Consider the following 12,894-nt stretch of genomic DNA (forward strand, 5'->3'; position numbering starts at 1 on the left):
CTAAAATTAATTAAAGGAATAAACACTAACAATTTAAAATATACACTTATGTTTAAGTTAAATAATTTATTACAGCCTAGAAAACTTTACTCAATATTTTTTCATGGACTTTTGATGATTTATGATTTTAATGGTAGTTATCTGATTTACTTATTACTATAAACACATTGGTTTGGGGTAACCATGTAGTGGGTAGCCAAATTGCTATTCACTAAGGGAATAACTTCCTTCTAATCAATTTTTTTTGCTTTCTTTTTATTTCAAAATTTATTGGAATGTGACTCAAATACCATAAAATTCACTATTTGAAAATACAGAACTTACTTTTTTAATACCAGGATTTAATTACAGAACAATGCTATCATTCCAAAGAGAAATCACATTCCCCTTAGCAGTCACTGCCCCTTCCTCTTTTCCTCCCTAGCTATTAGAAACAACTAATCAAGTCTGTAGATTCTCCTATTCTAGATATATCACATAAATGAGCTACTGTCATATGTGATCTTTTATGATTGACTTCTTTTACTTAGCTCAATTTTTTTAACGTTTACCCATACTACTGCATATTTCAGTACTTTGCTGCTTTTTGTGGCCAAATAAGATAATATTGTATAGATATACCATATACTTTTATCCACTGGTAGATGTATTTTTGAGGTTTTTTTTTCTACTTTTTAACTATTATAGATAATGCTTCTATGAATATTGAGTGTGAGTTTTTAATAAGGACCTATGCTTTCATTCTCTTGGGTATACAAATAGAAGTGGGACTGTTATATGTTAACACCATGATTACCCTTTAAGGTACTGACAATCTGTTTTCCCAAATAAGCATTATTTTGCTTTCTTTTTATAGACCCCAGAGGAACTGGAGGATGTTTCTGACCTTGAAGAAGATCATGAGGTCCGCAGCCACACCAGTGTTCAGACTGAAGGGAAAACAGACCGGGTATGTTGTCTCCCTAGAAGGAAATCTTGGCTGTGTCCTTTCCTTGACAATATAGGCAGCCTCTCCCAGGTGGAAATCTTGGATCCAGATCTGGTTTTGTGGATCATAGGGAAAAACCCCTTAGGACACAGAGGAGCTGCAGCAAAAATGAATTATTTCCTTACCTTGAGAGCTCACAGTGAGGCCATTTCAGGTCATATAGTGAATCACTCCATACTGCTTTTGATTTATATAGAATCCATGTGAATATAAAAGTGAAATATGTACATATTTTTTTAGGGAAGAATAGAGAAATCAAGAAGTTGTAAATATACTTTGAAATTCTAGGGGGAAAAAAGACCCTACCCAATCAATACTCCTTACTTCTCTTCTTGTTTGCAATGACCTTTTCTGCAACTACTCCTAACATACACACACACACACACACACACACACACACAGAGACACATACACCCAAAAATGTGAATCCCCATTTCTGAATTACTCTGACATTTTGTACTTCTCTTTACTCACATCCAAACTGTGGAAATCTGTGACAGTTTGGCATTCTAGCCACTGATAGCTTGCAACTTCAGACCTGACCAATAACCTGTATCTGAAATCCAGATAGTAGAGCATAGCAGCTAAGACTGCCTGGCAATGCACCAGAATCAGCCATCACATTTTGTATTGCAAGAAAATTAGCCTCTCTCTATCTCAGCTCCATCATTTGTGAAGTGAAGATACTACTAATACCCATTATATGAGGGTTATTATAGGAATTAATTGAGTTCCTAACAGAGAACTTACACAGTACCTAGTTCATAGTAAGTTCTTGATAATGATAAGTAGTTATTATTAGTAGAAGCAATAGTATGAACACAATAAGTATCGTTGTTACTACTGTTATTTGGTAAATTCAGTTGCACAAAATTTGGAGTGGAAAGAAAATATTTAATATTTCTGTGCCCCGTTCCCTTGTGGATCTGTTTATTGTTGGTACACTTTTATATGGAAAGGCTTGGGTACACTGTATGTTTTGTAGCACTATTTCTACACAGCCTCCTTAGAAGAAATTGAAGCAAGGATCTGTTTGGCATATCCCAAGTCACAAATGCATGTGTCTCTCCATAAATAAGAATACTGACATTCTCTGAAATGCTTCCATATGCTATTGTATTCTATAGTTTGTGAAATATGATTTGAAACAAACTTTACACTTTACCAAGTTTTACTCTTAAATTTTTGCATTTCTGTTTTCTAAGAATGAAAATAAGGTAAATAAATTTAAAAATATCTAATTTTAACAGATCAGATAAGCAGGTTTTGTTACTTTTCTTTTTATTTCCTTTTTTAGTCCCACAACTTACCACGTAAAAGATGTCTTGTTTCTATTTTCTTTCTGTTCGTATGCTTTCACATACATGAATAAATACTAAAAAAAAATACTTTTCAAAACATACTGATATCTTTTTAATTAATAGTAACCCTAGCATTTATGCATTTTATAAGTAAATAAGAATTTTCTCATTTAATATAAAATACATAAAATATTATAAGATATAATACAAAAATGTTAATTTTGGCAAATTCTATGTTCTCAAATATTCACATTGCCTAGAACTAGTATTGATAAGTCAAAAAACCTGTTTGTTTGTTTGTTTGTTTAGAAATGCTGTTTTTCTCCAGTTATGGTTGTAGGAATATTGTTTGTCTTTCAGTTGAGCACAATGTTCAACAAAGAGACACCTTTAGGGGTGGGAAGGAAAGGGAGGGGGCAGGGGATTAGCAAGGATGGTGGAATGTGATGAACAACATTATACAAAGTACATGTATGAAGACTTGAATTGGGTGTCAACATACTTTATATATAAACAGAGATACAAAAATTGTGATATATATGAGTATTAAGAATTGTAATGCGAAAAAAAAAAAAAGAGAGAAAGAGAAAGAGAGAGAGGGAGACACCTTTATCACACAACCCGGCAGTTAGTATTTGGTAATACATTGGGCAATGCCCCTATCTTGAGTTTCCATTTCTTGCTGATTATTTGAGTTGTCATTCCTTTAGAAGCCAGTTCATGTTAGAAACTATCTGGGGCACACAGCATCTGGATTTAATTTCCTTCAAATCTAGCTGGCATCATTGGTAAGATGAAATCGTACAAATGGCAGTGGAATTGGAAAAACTTTTTGCTAAAGGTAAACTACTTGTGCTTTCAGTGAAGTGAGTGATGTGAGTCACTGGAGGCAGGGGTAGGTGTCAGGGCTTACAACATCATTGATGGGAGTAAGTTTTATTAAAATAAAGGCACTTTTTAGAATGCTGTGATTAGGCCAAACATAACTAGGTTCTTATTCTGACTCATAGTATGCAGACAATGAAGCCTTGGTTAAGGCCCTTAACATTTAGAAACTTCATATTTCTTAATCTGAAATATCAGAATAATACCATATCTTCTCACAGAATCTTCCAAAAAATTATTACTTGGGAATGTTTTTATGAACTTTAAAACTATGTAAGAAAATTATTTTTGTTCTTATCATTATTTTCACTTATATTTTATTCTTGTTCAAATTTGTATAGTTACTAATCTAGCAAGTGGGAAATGGTTATTACTCCATATCAGTTCACTTAAGATATAAAGTTAGTAGGTTGAGTCCTTTACTAAAAATACAAACAAACCGCCAGCACCACAATAAACTGATACATCATTAATGGAACAAAAGAGAAAATAGAACACAGGATGCAACAGCTGCTTTACAAGATTATGAAACAAATATTCTTTTAAGTTTTAAAGAGTAGTTATAGTGTAGACAATAACACTATTAATGTCTATCCACCTTATGGTTTTTATTATAAATATTTAACTCTCAAATGTGGAGATGGGTATCTTACATCTCTTCTCAGCCCAAATCACCTGACCAGACCCAAGATCCAAGATTACGGTTCAATAGGTTTTATATTTTCTACCAGACGTCTTTTATCCCTAACATTCCATATTCCTTATGGTACAATGATGTTCTGTCATTCAGTCTCAGATCTACCTGGGACCTTACCTTTGCTTTCTACTTGGAATTACTGCCATTTGTGTCCATTTGACTGTGTGTATCTTTTGACACATTTCATAAGTATAACCACTTTGAGAAGATCCTGTAAGATTTTGAAGTTAGTCTTTTGAGAATTATTTGATCTCTATACTGTGCTTACTGTGGAATTCCTGGTTATTGCACTAAACAAGGGTCTAGATTTCTTTTTGTTTGCTGCTATTATGAAAAAGTAAGTGTCTTTTTGGTTTTTCAGTTTGGCATATTCTGCTGTATTGAACATGGAATGTGCTAGAACCAGTTTCAAATACTGTTTAGTAAAGGAATGACAGTTATTTATTATAATTTTATTTTTTGCATTATACTCCTAATAACTTTGGTGCAATATCATCTGTGGTTGTTGTAATCAGTGGCAAATGCCACTGGGATTTGTAAAGGTCGGTAACTAACAAAGAATGACTTAGAATCTGTGGCCAATGAGAGAAAAATATTAAAATACCATTGGTACAAGCCTTATGAAGTGGCAATGGAACAGCAATGGAAATAGTTATTATCTTAATTATTAAACATAAACATACTCGAGATGAAGCTGTGGTTATATCCACTGATTGAGCATTCCTGAGTGACATAGGACTTTGTGTTATAGGCTCACAGAACTTCCTTCCTAGGGCTTGTTTATTTTATTCGTACTTTCAGCAAAGATGAAATAGGCATCTTTTATCTTGAAAGTTCAGAGTTTAAAAAGGTATGAAAAATAGGCTTCTGTTAAGATAATCAAATTCCTAAACTGAAAATAAGATGTCTTGCAAGTCCCAAAAGCTTCTTTATAGAGTATACTAAATGCATGCTAAATTATGTTTTCTCTTCAAACAGAGGAGTGGCAGCTACCATTTTATACATTATACTTAGAGAACATCTCCAAATTGGATGTTATTTAACAAAAACTCAATTTTAAAAAAAAAATTTCATTGCTTTTGCAAATTAGAAAATTAGGGTCAAAAATCTAAGTAGTTTATGTAAGACATATTGACTGAGACCAAATCCCAAGTTTTCTGGCTCCAACCACACAGTGTTCCCAGTACTTATGAACTTGGGTAGTGTCTTCTCTCCACCTACAATTTCACTGTCCTACTGTTGCTATATTTTATGGTACAGAGTTAATGTTATAATTGTTTACTGTGAAAATGATTTGTGAAACTAAAATTCATAAATCTGAAATCAAATCTATTAGAACTTTGAAATTTTTAAATATCCCAATCTACAATCTTCCATTAACAATCAAACCAGTTTGACAATTATATGGAAACTACCTAGTGATACCTAGACGTTGGCAAGTCTCCACTGGTGGATTATTCTGCCTTGATAAATGTAGTATCAAGCAAGTGGTCACATAATGGGGGTTCTTGTAGTATGAGAATCCAAAGTCTCCTAGCATGGAATTTAAAAAAAGCAGAGGCTCTTCATTCAGTTTCTCATCAATTTGACCTTCATAATGTTTCAATAAAAGGAGAATTCTAATTTCTGTTTTCTCGGGTTTGTTGTCCAATTGGGGCACAGTAGGAGTAAAGATTCAAGAAAGTGTTTAATTACCAGTAGGGGACCATTTGGGAGAATATTCCCTAAGCCAACTTGGATGAGAATTACATTTAGAAAGATGCAATAAAATGGATTGCTACAGAGTTTGGGAGTGAAATCAAAGAGCAAGTGACACATGTTTGCTAGCACTGTTTTATAATGTAGAAGTCATGATTATGGGATTTGGAGTCACATAAACATAGATTCAAATCTTAGTTGTACTAATTACTAACACTATGACTTTATAAAAGTTATATTTCTCATATTCAATTTTATCATTTGTAAATTTTGATAACAATAGCATCTATTTCATAGGGATTGTCAAAGATTAAATTAATTATGTGAAAAATATACTTGAGTTCCTAGCACATACAAAGTGCTTAAAAATCTTGATTTTATAAAACAGATTACATATATTCAGACTTGTACATGCTAGTGTTATGCAAACTGTCCTTGACTTACGACAATCTGTTTTAATGATTTTGATTTCATGCTAGGATGAAAGTAATAGGTAATTAGAAATCATACTTTAAATTTCAAATTGTGATCTTTTCCCAGACAATGATATGCTGTATGGTACTTTCTTGCAATGGTGGTCAGTGACAGAAAGCCCTAGCTCTTGTCAGCCATATGATCATGAAGGTGAACACCTCTACAGTGTATTTTGTGCCAGGCTATGATGTTTGCTAGGTTAGGTACATTAGATGAATTTCTGACTTGTAGTATTTTTAACTTTTGATGAGTTTCTTGGGTCAAAACCCCATCATGAGATGAGTTGCATCTCTATCTTGACTTCCTTTTGAGTATCTTTGTGAATACAAATCTCATGGTATATTGATATGAGAACAGAGTAGTCCTCATTTATTCGTGATTTTACTTCCTGGGGTTTCAGTTACCCACAGTCCACTGCTCCAAAAGTTTTAAATGGAAAACTACAGAAATAAACAATTTATAAAATTTAAATTGTATGAACTTGTTATTCTGAGTAGCATGATGAAATCTCATGTCAGCCCACTGGGTCCCAACTAGATGTGGAATCCACCTTTTGTCCAGCCTATCCAGCCTCTATGTCCTTTAGTTCCTGAATAACTGTCTTTTTTTTTTCTTTTCTTTTTTCTTTTTTGGTGGTTTTGGGGATTGAACCCAGGGACTTCTGCATGTGAGGCAAGTACTCTACCAACTGAGCTACATCCCCAGCACCCCTGAGCAGCTCTGTTATCTGTCAGATTGTCTGAAATGTTGTCAACTTGGCATTGATTGCATTCAAGTAATACTTATTTTACCTAATAGTGGCCCCAAAGCAAACAGAAGTGAGGCTGGCAATTTTATTATAGTATATCGCTGTAATCAGTTTATTTTTATTGTTAATCATTACCTAATAGTAATTTGCTTAATTTATAGATCAAACTTTATAATAGGTATGTATGCATGGAAAAATGTATATGTAGGAATCAGTGCTATCAATAGTTTCAGGCATCTCTTAGGGTACTTGGAACATATATTTCCCAGATAAGGAGAGAAAAACATATTTTATTTCATTGTGCCAAACATTTCTAACATCCTGGATATTCTACTCTCAAAAATCTTTTTGCATTTTTTTTTCTTTTCTTCCTCCCCCCTGCCAAAGGAAGGCCATTAAGGGCTGTCCTAAGAGGCTAGGGAAAATAGCACTTATGTGGTTCCTAATTTTGTCAACACATTTATATATTCACATAGGTAATGTGGAGCTAAAATAGTGATTTCACAAAAGCTACTCAACAGTAAAATAAAGCAAACCATCAACCCTATTTCTCTTTTCTTCAACACTTATTGAATTCTGGGCCTTGCACTGGAAATATTTCCCTTTAGTAATTTGGTGATCTGTGGTACCTGTCAATCTCAAATTTTCAGCCACCTTAATAAGGTTATATGGGTCTTGGATTCTTAATTTTTGTGATATATTCTGGTTGTAAAGAAGAGTAAAGGTAATCTTATTCTGATATCACAGGCATGTTCAAGTTTTCAAGTAGACATTTAAAAATGTTCACTTTATATTTCTCTACCCCTGTCCAAGAAAAACAGGCTGCAGTATTTCTTCTTTTGCCCATGTACCTTAAAAAACTATTAAATCTAAAAATAAGATTAAATTATTTTTTGTCTTACACAATTTAAACTTTGTTCATAGTTTCTTAGAGAGGAGGGGTAAAAACTGGGTCCCCTTTAGCAGGATTTAATGGGACCAGATTTTTTATTTAAAGACATTGGAGTCTGTGGTCTCTAATTGCTGGAAATGAGCTTAATGAATAGGACATTAATCTAAAAAACCACTTAACAACTTGCAATTTCAATTCTAGTCATTTCATATTTCAGCATGAGAAGGTTATGCTGCTTTTTAAAGGTATATTACTCATTATATATTCTGGTGACCTAAAATCACAAAAAATATAACAGTCTCTACTTGATGCCTAATATTTGTTGTATATTTTATATTCACTAAGAGCCTATAGTTTGTAAATCATCTCTGCCTTAAAGAAAATCTTTGAGGCCATTGAGTCTATATAAATTCTATAAATAGAAGTAAATTAGGACAGAAATAGGAATTGTTGCCTAGGTTACTGGACACAACCTCAAAATGTCAACAGTAGCAAATGAATTGGAGCATATTAAATCTTACAATACTGGAGATGATTCTTGGTGTATTGTTAAAAACCATGTTCATTCTAAGTTCATATTAGTAATAAGAAAAACTGCCTCATTATTGCTTTTCTACATGCTGTTAGCAGAATATCCTCTACCATGAGACCAGAAAAAATAAATAAATAAAAGCTATGGATGGGTGGTTTGCTTTAAAAATTGGAAACATTTTAAAAGTCCCAATTTATTATCAGAATACACTTTTCAATAACTCAAATTTATACTGAATTACCATACAGAATATGGGGACACATGACCTCATTACCTTCTTCATGACACAATTTGGCTTAGGTGATTAGGAAAAAACAGTTTTGTAAACCTGGCTGAAATTATGTGGTTCTTCAGCAATAGAGCAGGAAACACATTTGCATTTTCTCATCATTAGTTTCTATCATTTCAAATGTTTGTTTGGCAGTAATTCCACTTTCCTACCTTTTTGGGAGACCATTTTCATTTCTTTCTTGATTTCCTCTTCCTCTGTTCACTTCTAAACATTAGTGTTCATTAGAACTCTGATCTAAGCCCTATAGTACTCCAATTCTTCTCACTTACCTTAGATATTCCCGGCAGTCTCAAAATTTTGAATATCATATAGAGGACTGGTACTCTAACTTAGTGCTGACTGCTGACCTCTGGTTACATATACTTTCAGACCTATAGGTTTCTTCTTCTTGGATGACTTGCAGGCACTTTTGGTTCTCACTAGATCCAAGTCTAAATGCATCATCTTACCCTTCAAATCTAATCCAACTTCTATATTTCCCAGGCACTTTGATAGATTTTATATACTTTTTTTTTCAGTTGCATAAGTCAGAAACTAGGAATAACTTTTGACTTATCCTAATTATTTTCTTGACTTGTTTTTTTTTTTTTTTGACACTTCTATAATCGCTATTGTTGAAGAAGAATCAAAGGAGATGAAATTAAATAGGAAAGGAAGACTTTATTCAAGGCTACTGCAATAGGGAAGCAATGCCAGTTGAATTCATTTTGAACTCAACTCTCCTGAAACAAAAAGGAAATCATCAAGTTTGCTAATTGATGTTATCCAAAGGAATAGTACTTTCTTGTAAACATTTTCTTCATGACAGGAGGTAACTTCACAATTTAGAGGAAGATTTCCCTCTGAATTTAGGCTCCAACACATTTGCATTAATTGGACTATGGGTGCTCTATCTTACTTGAAAATTACATTTCAAATGAATGGTTCCCAGGTCCTAAAAAAGAAAATTCTGCCTTGTAAAACTGGAAAAAGATTTTTAAAAGATTTACATGTCAAAAAGGCAAAGAAGGAATTTACAAGCAATAAGTTTTATAAAGTAAATGCTCTAAGAAAAGGTAAGGCAGGGACCTGGAGTCAAAAAAAGGCCTGTGGCCATTTTAACCAAGCTGAAGGGAACATTCAATCCATCATGGTCACTATGGTATTTCTCACCTAGATTTCTCTATAGTGGGTTTGCAAATGGCCTCCTGCCTCCACTTTTGTTATTTTCCATCTCCACACTACACCTCACATGCTTTTCCTAAAGTCACACCTTGCCCTTAGCATAAAATCCAATCCCATAATGCCCTGTATAAGGGGACATCAGGATCTGCTCTCTCTTTATTTTGCATCATATTTCACCCCTTTCTCTCCAACCCTTTCTCCTGGTGTAGAAGTATCAGTACTTCTAAGGCCTTGGGCTCCTCCTCACACCATTCTTCCACCTCTGAGGAACAGAAATCCTCAACTCCCCTTGCTCCCTCCAATCTGCACACATTAGAGAGCATGCAATTTCTTTAATAATGGCTTTTCTTCTCCTTAATAAGTTCTAAACCCATTATTGCAGGGATCATGTTTGTCTTATTGAGTGTTATATCTACAAAACTTAGTTTACTTGTAATATATGTGAAAGAAGAGAAGGAGAGATTTTCAAGACATATTGCCTCAAAAATATACCAAGTCCTCAGTATATCGAGCATAGGATATTACATTATTTCTTGAACATTTTTCCTTCCAACAGTTTTTACCTACTTGTACCAGATAAATCTGATTATAAATTGCTGGGTCACTACTGTAAAATATTCAGTAATGGACTACTACTTAGTACTTGTTAGTATTAGTATTAATTCCTTTGCCTACTGGCCAAAGTCCTTTATAAAGCCTTTTAATTCTTGGCTGTGTAAAGAATACAAGCCTAAAATCTCTTCAAAAAACTTTTAAATTTAGAAAAAATAATTGTGTGTGTATGAGATTGTTGAACCCTGATGCAAAGTAAAGATTATCAATTACAATTTTAAATCAAATTAAAGCAAGCTTGTATTTGTGTACACACAGACAGCTGATCAGCGGCTATCTCTCCTAACACAGGCTAGAGATCAGGACTCCAGCTCACCAGGAATGAGGTTTTATAGCACAAAAAGTTGCAAAGGGGGGTGTGTTTTGAGAACTTAAGATAACAGGATTTTGACAAGCAAAACACAAAGGCAGATAGTGGGTTAATGATCTACATGGCATGATATTTCAAGGTAGGGAGTAAATTCAGATCCTAACATAAGAATTTATGAGGTGCTGATGAGGTTTTAGAGAGGGTTGTTGTCTGATCAGGGGTAGCCAGGATTTATGAGGAGCCACTAAGGTTTTAGAGAGGGTTGTTATCTGGTCAGGGAAAGCCAGGCATGGGCAGGAAGTTCAAGGCATGGGCAGGAATTCCAAACAAGTTTAGAAATCACAGTAATTTATAGTAAAACAGAAATTAACTTTTCATGAATTTGTGATAAGATAGTTCCCAATATTAAGATGGAATTAGGCTGGGTTCATCAAGGTAAAATGTGATGTTTTGATATATTTTTACAATGTGGAACGATTCAATCAAGTTAATTAAATCAAATTGATCTATGCCTCATATATTTATCTTTTGTGGTAAAACCATTTAAAATCTACTTCCAGCAATTTTGAAATATACTATGTATAACTGTTTTATAGTTACCTGTGTAATAGATTGGTAAAGCTAATGATTCCTAGCTCACAGAAAATTTTTACTCTTTGATCAATCATCTACCCCTCTCCCTCAGTATCTGGTCACCACCATCTGCTCTCCACTTCTATGGGTTCAACATTTTTAGATTTTACATATAAGTGTTATCATGTGATATTTGTGTTTATGTTTCTTGCTTATTTCACTTAACAATGTCTTTCAGCTTCATTGCTTTGTTGCAGATGATGGAAGTACCTCACCCCCTTTTAAAGGCTCAATAGCTTTCCATTGTGTATGTAAACCACATTTTCTTTTTCCGACCTAAGTTGTTCACATTGTCTTGCCTATTGTGAACAATGTTGGAGTGAACAAGGAAAATGAATATATTATGGTTTTGATAAGGAGTATTTTCCATAAAGCTTTTGTATTTGAAACATAATATTCAATTCAGGGAGATTCACAGGTGAAACTTGCCAACACTTCTCTAATTTACTTTTGATAATGGCCATTCTAACCAGTCTGTTGTAATATTTTGTGGTTTTATTTGTGATTTCCTCATGAAAGTACAAATTTTCAGTACCATTTTCATATCTGTTGGATATTCATATATCTTCTTTTGAGAAGTATCTACCTAGGTCTTTTTCTCATTTTTATTATTGAATTGTTTTCTTATTGAGTTGTTTGAGTTCTTTATATATTTTTATATTATTCCCATATTAAATATATGGTTTGCAAATATTTTTTCAAATTTATATAAAGGTTGTGCCTTCCTTTATTGTTCCCTGTGCTAAGCAAAAGCTTTTTAGCTTGCAGTAATCTATTTTTTGTGTTTTTTTATTATTGTTGTTGTTGCTGTTGCCTGTGCTTTTGGCACCAGGTTAAAGAACACTTTGCCTAGATCAATGTTTTGGATCATTTTCACTAGTTTTCGTCGAATAGTTTTACAGTTTTCAAATTTTAGAAATGCAGAGGTTGAAAACCATTAGTATATATATCAAAAGTATATATATATATATAATATATATAAAAGTGTATATATATTAAAGTATGTTTTATATATATTAAAACATATATATATATTTATATATATATATTATATATATGTTTTAATATATATTAAACATCTATATATATTTTTAATATATATACTTTATACATATATTAAAAATATATATACATATATATTTTTTAAATATATATACTTCATACATATATAAACTTAATGTGTGTGTATTCACACCCTGCCTTAGTTGCTGGTAAGTTGTAAGTAGAAATTAATGTTCAATAACTAATCTTTAATGTTAAGTATATTTGTCTGTTATTTCTAGTTGATTTTCTCATCTGTCTTTAGAAATAATTTATACCAATGCAAATTCTGATTTTAAAAACTGAAATAATTTCTTAATAAAATTTTTCTTTATCTCTGTTTCTCCTTGTTAATATTTTCTTGTCTCCAGTGAAGTAATATATTTTAATTTGAGAAAAGGTAAAGATATTCAGCATAATACAGTTTTGTAGTAATTATGACTTCCATGATTGAAAACTAAATTTTGTTATACTTCCATTTAGTTATAGAGTATAATCTTGGCATTTACAAATGGAGATTTTCTTCTTTCAGCATTGACAAAATAATAGCAACAAAAAAATATCTATGTACTGAGCAATTTATAATGCTACCGAGGAATAGATTCTGTCCTAACTTTTGATATTTAT

General features: G+C 32.7%; 1 protein-coding gene across 4 annotated transcripts in view; it reads left to right on the forward strand.

Moving 5' to 3' along the window:
• Ctnna3 (catenin alpha 3) overlaps positions 1-12,894 on the forward strand; it is a 1,728,170-nt gene that overhangs the window by 1,561,525 nt on the left and 153,751 nt on the right. For all 4 annotated transcript variants that reach the window (XM_027931212.2, XM_027931213.2, XM_071611230.1 and 1 more), the window contains one exon: positions 857-949. In XM_027931212.2, coding sequence (XP_027787013.2) covers positions 857-949 — 93 coding nt within the window. The remainder of the gene's footprint in view (positions 1-856; positions 950-12,894) is intronic.

Source organism: Marmota flaviventris, chromosome 4 (assembly GCF_047511675.1).
Source record: "Marmota flaviventris isolate mMarFla1 chromosome 4, mMarFla1.hap1, whole genome shotgun sequence".
In the NCBI taxonomy this organism is placed as follows: Eukaryota; Metazoa; Chordata; class Mammalia; order Rodentia; family Sciuridae; genus Marmota; species Marmota flaviventris.